The following is an 18,154-nucleotide window of genomic DNA, read 5'->3' on the forward strand; positions in this document are numbered from 1 at the left end:
GCGTGCTGCCCCCAGAGTGTCTGCAGTCTCTATGGGCCGCCCCCGAGCACTGATAATTGACAGGAGAGGGAAACCGAGTCCTTAAGCCGGAGACACTTACCAAGGTCACAGTTAGAGCTTGGGCTGGACTGGGATAGAAACTGGAGCGTCCTGGTTCCCAAGGCTGCAAACCTTGCACCTGTTTTTTTTTTTTTTTTTTTTCGCCACACCCTGCACCCCAGCAATGACGTGTGGATTTCCAAAAGACAAAAAGGTGATTTAGTTTACGACAGGACAGTATTGTTTAAAGAACACAAAGAAGTTTCTTTTGGAAAAGTGTCTTGGTAAAAGGAACATAGATAGTCCACCCTCTAATTTCTCAGACAGCAGGCCAAATCTTTGCCCCTTCGTTATTGTGTAATAATCTGTCTTTATTTCGTTTCAATCATAACCTATAAATGGTGTCAAATTGGATTATTTTAATCAATTTTTACTGTTCTTGCAATGAATGTTAAACTAGTTTAAAATTTCTTGGAATTTACAGTCTAATATTTGAAATGGTAAATTTCTGGGAGTTTACAGTCTAAAACTTGATTTAGTACCATAACTCCTTTTCTAACAAGCATTGGCCAGGAATAAGGTTTTAAATATCACAGAAATATGTTAGGGTTCTTCTGTATAATCTTATCGGTTAAACATAGTTCTAAAGGGTGACTTCAGTAGTTACGCTAGTCTCCCACTCATGAAAAGCATCAAAGGTTTTAAGGGGTCACCAGCTAAATGCCATGTTATTGCTTATTTGGTTTATCTGTGTTTTAAACTGTAGATAACATATGACTACTAATCTGCCTTCGACCATTAGAGCCAAAAACCAACTTTTAGTGTTTACGTTGTTGCTGTAGAAACAATTTTCAAAGGGAGTAATCCTATTTTGGGGATAGGTAGTACACACTGTACTTATGTTTACTAATTTTAAAAAAAGAAAGTGTGCTTACTAAAAACCCAAAACAAAACAAAAGTAAATCCTCTAAAAAGCTATCTAAACTGTCACTATGGATAATCTAAATTTTATTTTAGAAGAAATACATGTGAATCTTTGAAATTTTGTAACGCTCTACAGGTGAAAAACCAGCAGTCCATAGAGGTTAAAACATGGGTGCTAGATCAGCGCAACGAGTATCAAAGCCACGATAAGATAGATCTACAATTCTCATTTACTTTTGGAAATAACCTTAAAAATATTTTCTCCCTACGTATTAAGTCATTTCAGTTGTTTCAATTTCACCCCTGTAAAAATTTCCCTGCATTATTTGTAAATATGGCATCAGTATTTGTGTATTCAAAGATGCAACAACCTTTCATGAGAATCTAGTTAAACAGTATCTGCAGACTCAAAATCTCTTCACTCTACTTGTCTGATGGTCTCAGAGAACTGCAGTAAGTTCCTGTGTGTTAGTGCTTAATACACTTTTGTTGAGTGTGTGCACCAAATAATACAGTTGAATCCAGAGGGGAGAGGAGATATTTACTAAAAAACACTTTGTAACTCAAGATACTAAGTTTCTGGAAAATGATAGACTGGGAAGGAGTCAGCTTCTTGCTTGCTTTTCAATCACTGGTCTTTCTGGGCATATCACTAACATTTGGGCTAATTCTCTATTGCTCTAACTGCAAATACCTGATATTTCACGTAAACCAGGTGTATGACCATTCCAAGATTGAAACATTGATCATTATATGTGTATAAAGTATATACACCTGAGTTGTTATAACTTGAAACTCTTGTTAATGTTTACTCTATGTGTCTGCTCTAAAAGCATTATCGCCTGAGTCAGATTCTGGACCTACCACTAGCTAGCCTTGGGAATAAGCCTTAGTTTCCTTACCTATAAATGGGGGCTGTTTGCCTTGCTTCTGCTTTGGGTTGTTATGAGGATTAGGGATATAAAAAGTACTTTGAAAACTGTAAAATTGTGGAGAAATATAAGCATGAGTACAGGGGATGCACATTTGTATTTTGCAATTGAACTTTGAGTTGATTGAGAAGGAATGAGATCACTCTATACTTATTTTTCAGAGTTTTAATGAACACTTTCACCTTTTACTACAATTGATTGTCCTTGAGAGTAGAAAATACTCTAATGTTTCAAAAATTAGATACCATAGGCTTGCTTTGTTATCTCTTTAAAGCATATGTTGTACTGCATTATGTAGTAATAGGATATGTTAATCCATCTGCTTCCCTTGCCAGACTGTAAGTTCCTCAAGGGCGGGTTTCAGATTTTATTAATGCTTGTGTCTCTAGCCTCGAGTACAGATTTTAACATATAGTTAAAGTAATAGCTTATTGTCCACTAATTCTCTGCTGCACGCTAGATACTTTCCATGTGTTTCCTAAATTTATTTGGCTCAGAAAAGGCTTTTTTAACTACACTGTATTGACGAAACACCAATAGGACCAAAGATAAATCCTTTGGATTAAATGGAGAGCAAGCAATATTCTCAAAGGCCATTTTCTTAATTTCTGCATGAAATACGGAATATTACCTTATTAGCAGTGGAGTCACTTATCATTTATTTAATAGTACTTTCCTGCTTAATAAAGCCACCTAAAATGTACTTATTTTCAGCAATGGAGACATATACATATATATATATATATATATATATATATATATATATATATATATATACACACACACACAAACATATATGTATATACATTAAACTGTATACAAATTTAGAAAAATTAAATGCTGTTATAGAAAAATTATTGAAATGATGACAAGATACAAAACAAGAACCATTTGTCATTGAAGAGAGCATGCAGTTGGTGGTTAGTTGGTGCATTCTTCTGTGCTGTTGATGTGTTTAATTTTTTTCTTATATCTGCAAGTATAAATTTCACTAGTTTTTTCCCCCTTGAAATATAGAAACAATTCTGCAGTGTTCCTGGGAACCCATATTGAGAAATGCTCTTTTGTAGAGCTTTTTATGCTCTTACATAAATCATATATACTCTTTCGAAGGCACACAATAATTGTTGAATGAACAAATGAATTTAGAAATGAAGAAGAAACTTACCTTGTTGCTTGAGTTACTGAATAACTCCATTTTGAGTTGATAGGATCATATCTTCAAATGCATTAAGGTATGTTTTATTTGCACTAAATATATCATGTATGCAAAGATGTTAATAGCGATGGTTAAAACATAAGTGTAAAACAAGTCTACAATGTTTGTTGAATGTTTATTGGTGTATAAAACATTTGGGAGGTAAAAGGAAAACTGAAGAGATATTTCTTTCCTTCACAGCATTTAAATCTAATTAAAAATTCAAAAGAGAATGTTTCCTTTACTTTCCTATCCTATCAGAGATTGACCAGTCACAAAGTAATTATGAAGCACTATATAAACGAGGAAAAGTTAGTATAGAATGAAAACTTGGGAAATTTATTGAGAAGCTATAAATAAAGTGAATTGGGAATTTTCAGAGAAAGTTTTCTCAAAGAAATGAAAAATGTGACCTGATGAAAAGGGAGGCAGGATGACGTAAGCAGAGGAATTATGAGCAAATTATATTAGGACAGCGTGTAAAATCCATTATTCTCTTCCATATTTCATAATTAACTTCATAACTAATTAAAAATTAAACTTTTGTTTACATGTAGAATGGTTATTTGCAAAGCCAGGCATTGTTTAAGTTGCTTACTGAGGGAAAAAAGCTAATGGCAAGCATGCTTCTATGAATGATGTGATGATAGTTGGAAAGAAAAGGAGTTCAAACCATTTCATGAGAGAAGAGCCACCACCAAATAATTCCTTGGAGAAGAATGGCGTACTTCTTAATTAGTCCCTTGGTTACTCTCCAGGCTTTCACCATATGCATCTAACAAATAATTTGTGGGTATTATCATCATGGAATTTATCTTCAAGCTTTACAAACAAATGCTGTAGAAGAATATGAGAGTAAGGACCAACATGAACAATCTACCTGTAAAACTGAATTCTAAGTGTTATATAAATAGAAGCATAGAAGCTGCAGCATAGTTAGTGGTAAAAAGGATGGGACCTGCGATGATACTGCTTGTGCTTGAATCCCGGTTCCCTTTGTTGGTTATGTGACCTTACCCAGTTTTTTTCCTAGAGATAGTAATACCATGGTTGTGGGGATTTTAAGGAAATAATATATAAAGTGCTAAGCACAGTATCTAGCTTCTGTTTATTAATATCTTGACCACCTTTTCAATATTTTATTTAGTACTGGCTATATAATTTCATAAACTTATAAAATAGATCAAAGATCTTAAGTAATAATATTTGCATGCTTAAACTGTTAGGCTTAAATGGATTACCATTAAAATTAATATGGACACTCCCTGCCCATCTCCCAGAGGACTTGGCCTGCACCCACAAGAGGTCCTAGCACGGGCTGAGAGTGTGGATCCGAGCGCTCCCTGCCCATCTCCCAGAGGATTTGTCCTGCATCCCCAGGAGCAGTTTCAGCAGGGGCGCAGAGTGCACATCGGCATACCACCTGCCTGTCTCCCAGAGGACTTAGCCTGCATGCCCGTGAGCAGTGCTGCAGGTGGAGAGGGCAGCTTGGATTACTTCCTGACTGTCTACCAGCAGATCCAGTGTGTGCCCCTTCCCCCTGCTGTGGCAGTGGCCAGGTCCCTCCAACAGTGGGGATAGTATACAAAGCTCATATTTTCCCAGCTGTGATGGAACACTCTGGGACCTGAGTTTTAAAAACATACCAGCTAACACTGGAGACCATAGGCTGCACAGCAAGCAACAACCAAAACCACGATCTGCTTAGCTCCTGCTCTCCCCTAGCAGTGTCAAGTGGAACCTGTGACCAGAGGCTCCAGGAACCACAGCAGAACTGGTGACCCAGCCCCCAGTGGCAGCATCCCCAATACCAGTTCCACCAGCAGCAGGGGCTGCACACAATTCCCTGGGCCCCTGGCAGTGACAGTGACACCTATGAAAATCCAGTACCCCCAGACAACCCAGTAACAGCAGCACAGGTGGTGCACAGGGCAGCAGCATCCCAGGCCATGGAGAGCCAGTGGAGACCCTGGAGACTCTGGAAGCAGTAAAAGTGTTCACAGCTTGGTGACCTGGTGGTGATACTTAAGACTAAAGCAAAGGCACTAGCAACCCCAGAGGCACAAGTGGCACAAGGAGGGCACTGACAATGCCCCTTGCAGAGGCAGCAGAGAGAGGAAAGTGTGGACTCTCAAATGTAACCAGAAGCAGCACAGAACCAAAGTAACCAAAGCCGTACCCAAATAAGAAAAGTGGTTACTACCACAAATGCACTGGCAGAGGACCAATTCATCAAACACCATGAAGAGCTACAGTAACATGGCAGAACAGAAGGAGGAGAAAGACTTGAAGTCACAGAAGATTGCAGTCTGACTGACAGAGAATTCAAAAGAGCTGTCGTAAAGAAACCCCATGAGTTACAAGAAAACTCAGAAAGACAGTTCCATGAGCTCAGGAATAAAATTAATGAACAGAAGGAGTTCTTCACCAAGGAGACTGAAACGCTAAAAAAACCAAATTCTGTAGATGAAGAACACAATAAGTGAGATGAAAAAGTAACGTAGAAAGTATTAAAAATAGAGCAGACTATATGGAGGAGAAAATTAGTGAGCTCAAGGACAGAAACCTAGAAATAAGTCAGGTGGAGGAGGACAGGGAACTCAGATTTTTTTAAAATGAAGAAATTGGCGCCAGCCCAGTGGTGTAGTGCTTAAGTTCACATGCTCTGCTTTGGCAGCCCAGGGTTTGTGAGTTCAGATCCTGGGCATGGACCTACCACTGCTTGTCAAGCCACACTGTGGCAGCAACCCACATAAAATGGAGGAAGATTGGCACAGATGTTAGCTCAGCAACAGTCTTCCTCAAGCAAAAACAATGAGGAAGGTTGGCAATAGATGTTAGCTCTGGGCCATTCTTCCTCACAAAAAAAAGAAGAAATTCTTCAATAAATATTCAACTCAATTAAAAAAATTAACATAAGGATCTTAAGTATCCCAGAAGGAGAAGAGAGGGAGAAAGGAGCAGAGAGCTTATTCAAAGAAATAATAGCTGAGAACTTCCCAAACCTGGGGAAGGAACTGGACATCCAAGTACATTAAGGTAATAGAACTCATAATTACCTTAATGCAAAAAGACCTTCTCCAAGGCATATAATATTAAAACTGTCAAAAGTCAGTGACAAAGAAAAAATATTAAGGGCAAGAAGACAGAAGAAAATAACTTAAAAAGGAACCTGATTGCACTTTCAGCAGATTTCTCAACAGAAACCCTGTAGGCTAGGAGAGAGTGGAATGATCTATTAAAAAATACTGAAAGATAAAAATTATCACCCAAGAATACTCTATCCAGTGAAGTTACTATTCAGATATGATGGAGAAATAAAAGCTTTCCCAGACAAACAAAACCTGAGGGAGTTCATCACCACTAGACCTGCCCTACAAGAAACATTGAAAGGAGCCCTCCTATCTGAAACCAAAAAGCAAAGGTTCACAAAACCTTGAGCAAAGAGGTAAATAGACAGACAGAATCAGAGAATTATAGCTCTATATCAGAATAGGTTAGTAAACATTTAATTATAACGTAAAAGATAAAGGGAAAGAAAGCATCAAAAATAATTATAACTGATACAATTAGCTCACAAACTCACAACACAAAAAAGAATTTGTGATAGCAAAAACATAGAAGGGGAAGAGGACAGGAATGGAATTTGCGTAGGCTAATAGAAATAAGAGGTTATCAGAAAAGGACTGTGTCGTCTATGGGCTCTTTTTTTTTTTTGAGGAAGATTATCCCTGAGCTAACATCTGCTACCAATCCTTCTCTTTTTGCTGAGGAAGATTGGCCCTGAGCTAACATCCATGCCCATCTTCCTCTACTTTATATGTGGGACACCTGTCAGAGCATGGCTTGACAAGTGGTGCATAGGTCCGCACCCGGCATCTGAACTGGCGAGCCCCGGGCCACCAAAGCAGAACGTGTGAACTTAACTGCTGTGCCACTGGGCTGGACCCTATGAGATCTTGTAAGCAAACGTCATGGTAACCACAAAACGAAAAATCAGAGCAGAGTCACAAAGCATAAACAAAGAGAAAAATTGAGAAAAGCATTGCAGAAAACCACCAAACTGAAATGGCAGGCAGAAACACAAGGAAAAAGAAACAATGGAAATATAGAACAACCAGAAGACAAAGGATAAAATGGCAATATTAATCCCTCATATATCAATAATCACTCTAAATGTAAATGGATTGAATTCACCAATCAAAAGACACAGAGTGGCTGGATGGATTAAAAAACAAGACCCAATAATATGCTGCCTCCAGGAAACATATCTCAGCTCTAAAGATAAACGTAGGCTCAGAGTGAGGGGATGGAAAATGATACTCCAAGAAAATGGCAAGCAAAAGAAGGCGGGTATAGCTCTACTTATATCAGATAAAACAGACTTCAAGATAAAACAAGAGACAAAGATGGGCATTATATAATGATAAAAGGGACATTCCAACAAGAAGACATAACACTTATTAACACATATGTCCCTAACACAGGAGCACCAAAGTATATAAAGCAACTACTAACAGAGCTAAAGGGAGAAATTGACCACAACAGAATAATAGTAGGGAATCTTAACATCCCACTCAAGTCAATGGATAGATATCCAGACAGAAAGTCAACAAGGAAAAAGTGGATGTAAATGAAACACTAGACCAGATGGACTTAATAGATATATATAGGGCATTCTATCCAAAAACAGCAGAGTATATACTCTTCTCAAGTGCACGTGGAACATTCTCAAAGATAGATCATATGTTGGAAACAAAGCAAACCTCAGTAAATTTAAGAAGACTGAAATCATATCAAGCATCTTTTCTGGTCACAGTGGTATGAAACTAGACATTAACTACAAGAAAAAGCTGGAAAGTCACAAATATGTGGAGACTAAACAACATTCTACTGAACAACCATCAGATCAATGAAGAAATCAAAGGAGAAATCAAAAAATACCTGGAGACAAATGAAAATGAAGACACATACATATCGACTCTTATGGGATGCAGCAAAAAAGGTACTTAAAGGGAAATTTATAGCATTACAGGCCCACCTCAACAAACAAGAAAAATCTCAAATAAGTAATCTTAAACTACACCTAAAAGAACTATAAAAAGAAAAACAAACAAAGCCCAAAGTCATCAGGAGGAGGGAAATAATAAAAATCAGAGCAGAAATAAATGAAATAGAGACTAAACACCAATGGAAGGGATTATTGAAACTAAGAGCTGGTTCTTTGAGAAGATAAACAAAATTAACAAATCCTTAGCCAGACTCACTAAGAAAAAAAGAGAGAAGACTCAAATAAATAAAGTCAAAAATGAAAGAGGAAAATTTACAATGGATACCACAGAAATACAAAGGATTATAAGAGAATACTATGAGAAGCTATATGCCAACAAATTGGATAACCTAGAAGAGACAGATAAATTCTTAGAATCATACAACCTCCTAAAACTGAATCAAGAAAAAATAAAGAATTTGAATAGACCAATCACAAGAGATTGAAACAGTAATCAAAAACCTCCCAAAAAACAAAAGTCCAGGCCCAGATGACTTCTCTGGTGAATTCTACCAAACATTCAAAGAAGATTTAATACCTATCCTTCTCAAACTATTCCAAAATATTGAGGATGAGACACTTCCTAACTCATTGTGTGAGGCCAGTGTTACCCTGATACCAAAACCAGATAAGGACGATACAAAAAAGGAAAACTTCAAGCCAATATCGCTGGTGAGCATAGGTAAAAAATCCTCAAAAAAATATTGGCAAATCGAATACAACAATACATTTAAAATATCATACACCATGATCAAGTGGGATTTATTCCAGGGATGCAGGGATGGTTGAATATCCACAAATCAGTCAATGTGATACACCACATTAACAAAATAAGGAATAAATAATCACAGGATCATCTCAATTGATACAGAGAAAGCATTTGACAAAATCCAACATCCATTTATGATGAAAACTCTGAATGAAATGAGTATAGAAGGGAAGTACCTCAATATTATAAAGGCCATATGTGACAAACCCACAGCCAACATCATACCAATTGGTGAAGAACTGAAAGCCATTCCTCTGAGAACAAGAACAAGATAAGGGTGTTCACTGTCATCACTTTTATTCAACATAGTACTGGAAGTTTTGACCAGAGCATTTAGGCAAGAAAAAGAAATAAAAGGGATGCAAATTGGAAAGGAAGAGGTACAACTCTCCCTGTTTGTGGATGACATGATTCTATGTATAGAAAACCCTAAAGAATCCACTAGAAAACTATTAGAAATAATCAACAACTCCAGCAAAGTTGCAGGGTACAAAATTGACTTACAAAAGTCAGTACGCTAATAATGAACAAGCAGAAAGAGAAATAAAGAATACATTGCCATTTACAGTTGCAACAAAAAGAATAAAATCTCTAGGAATAAATTTAACCAAGGAGGTAAAAGACCTATGCACTGAAAACTATGACATTATTGAAAGAAATCAAAGAAGACATAAAGAAATGGAAAGATATTCCATGCACATGGATTGGAAGAATAAACATAGTTAAAATGTCCATATTACCTAAAGCAATCTACAGATTCAGTGCAATGCTAATCAGAATCCCAATGACAATCTTCACAGGAATAGAAAAGGAATCCTAAAATTTATATGGAACAACAAAAGATCCCAAATAACTAAAGCAATCCTGAGAAAAAAGAACAAAGCTGGAGGCATCACAATCCCTGACTTCAAAATATACTACAAAGCTATAATAATCAAAATAGCGTGGTACTAGCACAAAAACAGACCCACAGATCAATGGAACAGAATTGAAAGCCCAGAAATAAAACCACGCATCCATGGAGAGCTAATCTTCGACAAAGGAGCCAAAAACATACGATGGAGAAAGGAAAGTCTCTTCAATAAATGGTGTTAGGAAAACTGGACAGCCACATGCAAAAGAATGAAAATAGACCATTATTATACACCATACACAAAAATTAACTCAAAATGGATTAAAGACTTGAATGTAAGACCTAAAACCATAAAATTCCGAGAAGAAAATATAGGCAGTATACTCTTTGACATCAATCTTAGCAGTATCTTTTTGAATACCATGTCTGCTCAAGCAAGGGAAAGAAAAGAGGAGATAAATGAGACTACATCAGACTAAAAAGCTTCTGCAAGGCAAAGGAAACCATCAACAAAACAAAAGGGAACCCACTAACTGAGAGAAAATATTTGCAGACCATGTATCCAACAGGGGATTAATTTCCAAAATATATGAAGAACTCATACAACTCAACAACAAAAAAAACAAACAACCCGATTGAAAAATTGGCAAAGGATATAAATAGACATTTTTCCAAAGAAGATACATGATGGCCAACAGGCACATGAAAAGATGTTCAACATTACTAATTATCAGGGAAATACAAATCAAAACTAGACTGAGATTTCACCTTATACCCATCAGAATGGCTATAATTAACAAGACAAGAAATAACAAATGTTGGAAAGGATGAGGAGAAAAGGGAACCCTCAGACACTGCTGCTGGGAATGCAAACTGCTGCAGCCACTATGGAAAACAGTATGGAGATTTCTCAAAAAATTAAAAATAGAAATACCATATGATCCTGCTATCCCACTACTGGGTATTTGAAGAATATGAAAACACTAATTTGAAAAGATGTATGCACCCCTGTGTTCATTGAAGCATTATTTACAATAGCCAAGATATGAAAACAACCTAATGCCCATCAACGAATGAATGGATAAAGAAGATGTGGTATATGTATACAATAGAATACTACTCAGCCATAAAAAAAGACAAAATCAAACCATTTGCGACAACATGGGTGGACCTTGAGGGTATTATGCTAAGTGAAGTAAGCCAGAAAAAGACAAGCACTGTATGATTTCACTCATATGTGGAAGATAAACAAACACATGGATAAGCAGAACAGATTAGTGGTTACCAGAGGGGAAGGGGGCAAGGGGAGAATGAAAGGGGTAAAGGGGCACATGTATGATGATGGATGAAAACTAGATTATTGGTGGTGAACACAATGCAGTCTATATAGAAACTGATATTTGATAATGTACATCTGAAATGTACATAATGTTATAAGCCAATATGACTTCAATAAAATAATTTTAAAAATTAATATGGAAAGCAGATATAAAAAACAAACAGACTTTAAATGTAAATATTAGTAGTAAAAATTATATTAACTGTGGGGAAATTTATATCGGAGTACTGAATCCTTATCCTGTTTTTTTCATGATTTTTTTTCCTTAAAACCAAAAGATCAAACAATAAGTATCTTTTGAACTTTTTATTATGGCACATTTCAAACATATACAAAAGTAGTAACACTCCATGAATCCATCAGCTAGATACGAACAATTATCAACTCATGCCCGGTCTTGTTTCACCTGTATCCCTGTCCATTCTTCTCACCCAGATTATTTAGGAACAAATTTCAGACATCATTTCAAACATAATAAATGTTTATTGAATACTGTTTTGTTAAATATTCTAAAAGATGTATATTACAAAGCCCTTGTTATTGGAATTTGAGAAGGCTTATGGATTAACACTGTTTCCTTTCCCAAATTTGGAGCCAATTTAGAAATAAAATGCAGGCATCAGAAAGATGGAAGTAAATATATTAACTTTGTTACTAATAGAGCTGAATTTGGACCCTATAATGCCCTCTAAATTGAACTTAACACTAAAATTGGAGGCTTTTTCCTTGTATGGGCAGGGCCCGTCCTGGCAGGCACTTTGTTCCTTCTGAGACTGGACCACTCCAAATTAAGACAACAGTGAAGAGTTGAGTCGCAGTGGACAGACAGCTATGTCTCCTAACTCACTTCTACTCCCATGAGGAGGAGTGTATGTGAGGGGTAAGAAGGATTAGAAGTGTTCCTAGGACCAGCCTGGTGGCATAGTGGTTAAGTTTGCATGCTCTGCTTTGGTTTCTGGGGTTCATGGGTTCAGATCCCAGGCACAGACGTATGCACTGCTTGGCAAGCCATGCTGTGGTGGTGTCCTACATATATAGTAAAGGAAGACTGGCAGAGATGTTAGTTCAGGAACAATCTTCTTCAAGCAAAAAGAGGAAGATTGGCAACAGCTGTTAGCTCAGGGCCAATCTTCCTCACCAAAAAAAAAAAGGTGTTCCTTCCATTCTTTTCCCTTCTTGGGAACTAGAGTGGAAGTTTCCTTCACCAGGTGGAAACAGGGAGTGGAGGATAGATGTTTCCCTCAATATTTGCCTTCAAAAAGCCTTCTTAGGGTTTAGTTGAATATACCAGAATATGAAAATCATAAGACTTAGAACTAAAGGCTTCTTTTTAAATTTAAGGATGACTTACATGTAGTAGCAGTAACCTTAAATATACAGCTTAATTTTTTAAATATATATATGTATAAACCCGGGTAACGACCACTCAGGTTAAGATATGGAATACTGCTAGAATCCCACAAGATCCTCTTGGTTCCCTTCCCAGTCTATCCTCCTTCATCCACACAGGTAACCACTCCTCTGACTTATCATCATTGATTGTTTAAGGCAGTGGTTTTCAAAGTGTGATCTGTGGACTCTGGGCATCCCTAGGACCTTTCATGGGTCTACAAGGTCAAAACTATTTTCATAAGGCATTATTTACCTTTTTCACTTTGTTGACATTTGTACTGATCGTGCAAAAGCAGTGCTGGGCAAAACTGCTGTTGCTTTAGCACGAATGAAAGCAGTAAATGTACTAGTGTATTACTAAGTGTACTAGTAGCCACTGCATTCTTCACTGTCATGCTCTCAGTTTTTTTAAAAAAAGCTGTTTTACTTAAGAATATCTTTGATGGGGGCCGGCCCTGTGGCGTAGTGGTTAGGTTCGGCGTGCTCTGCTTTGGCAGTCTGGGTTTGCGGGTTTGGATCCAGGCGTGGACCTACACCACTTGTTGGCCATGCTGTAGTAGTGAGCAAATATAACATGGAGGAAGATTGACACAGTTGTTAGCTCAGGGCTAATCTTCCTCAAGCAAAGAAAAAAAGGTTGGCAACAGATGTTAGCTCAGGGCTAATCATCCTCAGCAAAAAAAAAAAGAATATCTTTGAATTAGTAAAAATTATAAATTTAATTAAATTTCACCCCTTGAGGGGCCAGCTCCATGGCTGAGCATTTAAGTTCGGGCGCTCTGCTTCCACGGCCCAGAGTTTCACTGGTTTGGACCCTGGGCCTGGACCTAGCACCACTCATCAAGCCATGCTGAGGCAGGGTCCCACATAGCACAACTATAAGGACCTGTGACTAGAATATACAATTGTATTTTGGGAGGCTTTGGGGAGAAGAAGGGGGAAAAAAAAAAAAGATTGGCAACGTATGTTAGCTCAGCTGCCAATCTTTAAGAAACAAAAAATTTCACCCCTTAAGTACACTTAACTTTTAATATTCTGTGTGACAGAATTGGAAGCACACACAAAACACTTGGCTGCATACCAAAGTGTGGTGATAGTTGTCTTGAGGAAAAGTGCTTGTGCAAACATTTGAGTTATGAGCTGAATTCGTCTTTATTTTTTTCCACAGAACACCGTTTTTACTTAAAAAACTGACTGACAAACTGGTTGTTCAGATGAGTATTTGGCAGATGTGTTCTTGAAAATTAATAAAGTGAGTCTGTCATTAGAAGAAAAATAATCTAGCCACTTTCTATTAAGGCAGGGCCAATGATTAAATCTGAACTTTCAAGCAAAAATTAGAAGTTTGGAAAACTAGTATCCTCCACTGTGAGCTTGGTAGCTTTCCAATTCTTAAAGATTTTCCTGATGAGATCAGATATTAACAAATGTGATTTTTAAAAAATGCTGTATAGTGAAATGTGTCAACATTTAGAAGATCAGCATAATTCAGTGAATCCGTATTTTCCAGAAGACCAATGCATGATATTATAAAACCATGCATGGGTGAAAGATCCACTCAAAGTTCATGATTGACCAATGGATTTTCATGTAATAGAGTATGAAAAGGTCATTGATATGGTTCAGACTTAACATTACAGCTAATTTTTAAGAAACTACCACTTGTTGAATTTTGGTGCAGTATCAAAGAATCTTTCTTTTCCAACCGTGTATCTGTGTGAAGGTTGATATATGTGTATGAAGCAGAGATGAGAATCTGGCTGCCTTTCATTAAGCCAGACATTAAAGAGATTTGCAAAAATGTAAAACAATGCCACTCTTCTTATTACATTTCTTTTTGGAAGATAGTTATTTTTCATAAAATGTTATGTTAACATGTAATGGGTTTATTGTTATTTTCAAATAAGTAAATTACAATTTTTAAAAGTCAATTTCTAATATGTAATTTTAATGAGTGTAACCCACATAATCAAAAAGCTCTTTGAAGTACTCAGTGAAAGAGTCCTGAGACCAAAGAGGTTGGGAATTGCCAGTTTAAGGCATTAACTCTTGTCTGTAAGAAGAATCGTTGTAATCTGAAGTGGTAAGAAAGTGTTTTATGGAGAAGTTGAGAAGTGAATTCATTCTAGAATTAAGTTAAGGTGAAGAAAGATTGGGAGGCTATGGTGAAGAGAATGTTCCAGACATTATGGCATGTGCTTAAGACTTTGATTCTCTCCCCTATTTTAAAACTAATATGTATTCATTGTAGAGAATTTGTAAGGTCTAGAAGAATGCATATTAGAAAAGAAGTCATTTGTATTTTGACCATCTGGAGATAATTGCTATTAATTTGATTTGTTAAAGTTAAGCTAATGACTGTTCATTGTGCCAAAAAACAAGGATATTAAAAGTACAGGAGTCAACTTGAAGGAGCTAATGATGTTGACTTTGATCACTTGGTGAAGGTGGTGTCTGCCAAATTTTTCCAGTGTGAAATTACATTTTTTTTCTTTGTAATAAATAACTATTTTTGTAGGGAGGTATTTTATTTATTTATTTTTTTGAGTTAGATTAGCCTTGAGCTAACATCTACCACCAATCCTCCTATTTTTGCTGAGGAAGATTGGCCCTGAGCCAACGTGTGTGCCCATCTTCCTCTACTTTATATGTGGGACACCTGCCACAGTGTGGCTTGATAAGCGGTGCGGAGGTTGGCGCCCCAGGATCCAAACTGGCGAACCCCGGTCTGCTGAAGCAGAGCGTAGGAACTTAACTGTTACACCACCTGGCCGGCCCAGCAGTTATTTTAAAACTACATAAATACTCCATTCCTTATCAAACTTTCAGTCCATTTATTAAAATGGACTCAGAATTTCCTAGTTTATTCAGTGGTTTGAAATCTGTTACTGTCTTTATTTTGAAGCTGATTTTGTCGCAGGTTTAGCCAGTGAGAGCTCCTTCAAACTGGCTTCTGGATCCTTTTAACTTCCTTGCTTTTTGGCATAACAAGCAGTCAGAGTTTAACTTAACGTACTAAGAACCATTTTAGCACTCTTGTCTTTTTGGTAATATTCTACAGTGCTTTGTTCTTGAATATAGATCAAATGAATATAACATATTTTCATAGTTTTTGACTACAGCAAACACAAACTAGATTTTTAAAAGTCATTTAATCTCAAAAGAGCATTTACTTTTGAAAAAATATACAATCTCCATTTTTACTTGATCCATTTTCTATTGTGCGTCAACTGTGGTAACTAAAGTGAACGTAAAGTCAGAGTAGCTTTTTTTCACATAGATAGCCCTTTCTCTCTGCTAAACTCACGGAACTTTAGAACATTAGGTTAGTATATTTGTTTCTTTATACCTTGTGTTTCCATTGATTATTTATTAGGTTGCCATAGAAATACAGTCTAACAATATAAAAGAAGAAAATTTTAATACTCTCCTAAGTATGTTCAGATTGTATCGTACAGTGTATAAAACATTTTAATGCCCATCTTTAAACAGTGCCCTACACTTGAAGTGCCTCTTTGTTAAGAAGAAATTGGCTGTTTTTCCAAAATATTTGGAGAAGTATTTCCAAAGTATTCTTCTGTGCATTCTATTAATTATTTAGCAACACTGAAATCTTTTAGTTTAAAATATTTAAAAACTTATGGCTAGCATGTGTTACGCTAATTGATTCTATCTAGTATATAATATTAGATAATTAGATACTTTTTATCTGTGTTCTTTTGGTCATCACAATATTATTTGTTACTTCAGTCCATGGATGTTCACCAAGCACCAGTTACTATAACAATGGCAATAATAATAATTAAATAGTGATAATCCTTTACTTTCACAGAATATTCACTGCTTCATTGAATCTAATGCCATTGGTTGTAAGATGCACAATTTTTTATGTACTGCTATGAAAGAGAAAATCTTGCCAAACTATTACACACCATCCATTGTAGAAAGCACCCTAACTTCAGAGATGTTAAAAAGTGAAAAGCTATCGTTTTTCAAATTGATGACATATGGCACTTGACATATTAATTCGTTTGATTATACCAATCTTATGAGTGAGGTATCATCATTGTTCTTATACATAAGGAAGCTCAGCCACAGAGAGGTTAGGCAGCTTTCCCAGGGTCACACAAGTATCAAACAGATTTGAGAGCAGAGATACTAACTCCAGAGTCCCACCCCTAACTGCTACGTTATACTGCCTTCAGCCAAGGTAATTAAAACACAATCACTTCTTTTAAGTAATTCACGGAAAAGGGAGGAGAGAGACAGCTAAATAACTTACACTATAACATGGTAAATGCCACAGTGGAGAGACGCGTAAGAGACTGTGGGGATACAGAGGAGAGACAGTTTAACTCTGTCTGAGGAGGGCTATATGTACCAAGTTCTCTTCTGTATTTCCTATGACAACAGATATAGCTTAAAAATCATGTTTAGACTCTTCTAACCCTCCTGAGTTACTGTGGCTACGTGTTTTGGTCTTTGATCGTTCCTGGTACAGCTAAAAATCAATTTAAAATACCATTACACTTTTTTTCCATTACACTTTTTAAAACAGTTGTAACGTCTGCATAATATATAAACATCAAATTCACTCGATATATCTTACTAAAATGAATTTCTGGAAAAATAAAATATTCAAATTAGGTAAGTGAAGTTTAAATTTCATGTTTTCACAGGTGCTGGAGAAAATTTGGAGAATACAATGGCAGCCTTTCAGCAGTAAGTATATAAAAAGGTATTCTTTTCTTTTACAGTTTATCTTTAAAGTGATGGTGATTCACAAAGGGAAGACAGTGTACGTGTAGCACGCACTTGTGGCAGTTGTTTCTATTTTATTAAAATCGCTTTTTTTATTTAGTTAGTCTGAAGTGTTACCAAGGAGTGTTTGGCTTCTGTATAACCAAAAATCTAGATCAGAGTTTTGAGTAATCAAAAGATACTATAGTTCCAAAGCTGAAAGAAGACATTTGTAACAAGGAACATACTGTGTGTAATGCTAATTAGTCTTGGAGAGAAAGAGAAAAGGAGAAAAATGAAACAACTGTTATATTGGCTGCTGTTTATGAATAGAGTTGTGTGTTTACGCAGTGATTCTTCTGTAACTGTGAACCTGTAATCTGGTCTTTCTTCTTTAAAGCCTTATGGGTGTTGATCTTATTTTTTTAAATGAGGTAAATTAAATTTTTTTCAATTTTTAAATTATTCACATCTCATATAGATGTCTTTTAGAGCACCTCATAGAGAAGCATCAGGAGAGACAGGAATGAAAGCTGATTGATACCTTGTTCTTATCTTAGAATAAATGATTATTATCAGTCTGTGGTAATGATGAGAACACTGTTTTCTTTTCCCTGAAAAATAAGACAGGGAATGTGAAAAGTTAAATCCCATGAAAGACATTGCCTATCCATATCTATTAAGAAAAATATTTTCTTATATAATTTTTGAGCCATTTTTATGCATACAATTGGGGCTAAGAAATCAGGAGAATTTGGCTTAAGTTTTTGTTCTGCTTCTCATCATTCAAAGACACCTTAGAGATTATTTTCCCTGTTACCAGGTCCATGTGTACCGCATCTTCATATTCCAGTTTCATCCAAATCCTATCACCTTGTGTTTGTCATTGCTTACTCTTCCTGTTCTATGATATGATGC

At 36.4% G+C, this 18,154-nt stretch overlaps 1 protein-coding gene across 6 annotated transcripts in view; it reads left to right on the forward strand.

The window, feature by feature from the left end:
* The window catches only part of GDPD1 (glycerophosphodiester phosphodiesterase domain containing 1), a 53,395-nt gene that overhangs the window by 1,035 nt on the left and 34,206 nt on the right, over positions 1-18,154 (forward strand). For all 6 annotated transcript variants that reach the window (XR_011523439.1, XR_011523440.1, XR_011523438.1 and 3 more), the window contains exon 2: positions 17,176-17,218. Coding sequence is in view for 2 of the 6 variants with exons in the window: in XM_008509559.2 (XP_008507781.1) it covers positions 17,176-17,218 (43 nt within the window). In the remaining 4 variants the exon portion in view is untranslated. The remainder of the gene's footprint in view (positions 1-17,175; positions 17,219-18,154) is intronic.

This window comes from Equus przewalskii, chromosome 10, assembly GCF_037783145.1.
Source record: "Equus przewalskii isolate Varuska chromosome 10, EquPr2, whole genome shotgun sequence".
Taxonomy (NCBI): domain Eukaryota; kingdom Metazoa; phylum Chordata; class Mammalia; order Perissodactyla; family Equidae; genus Equus; species Equus przewalskii.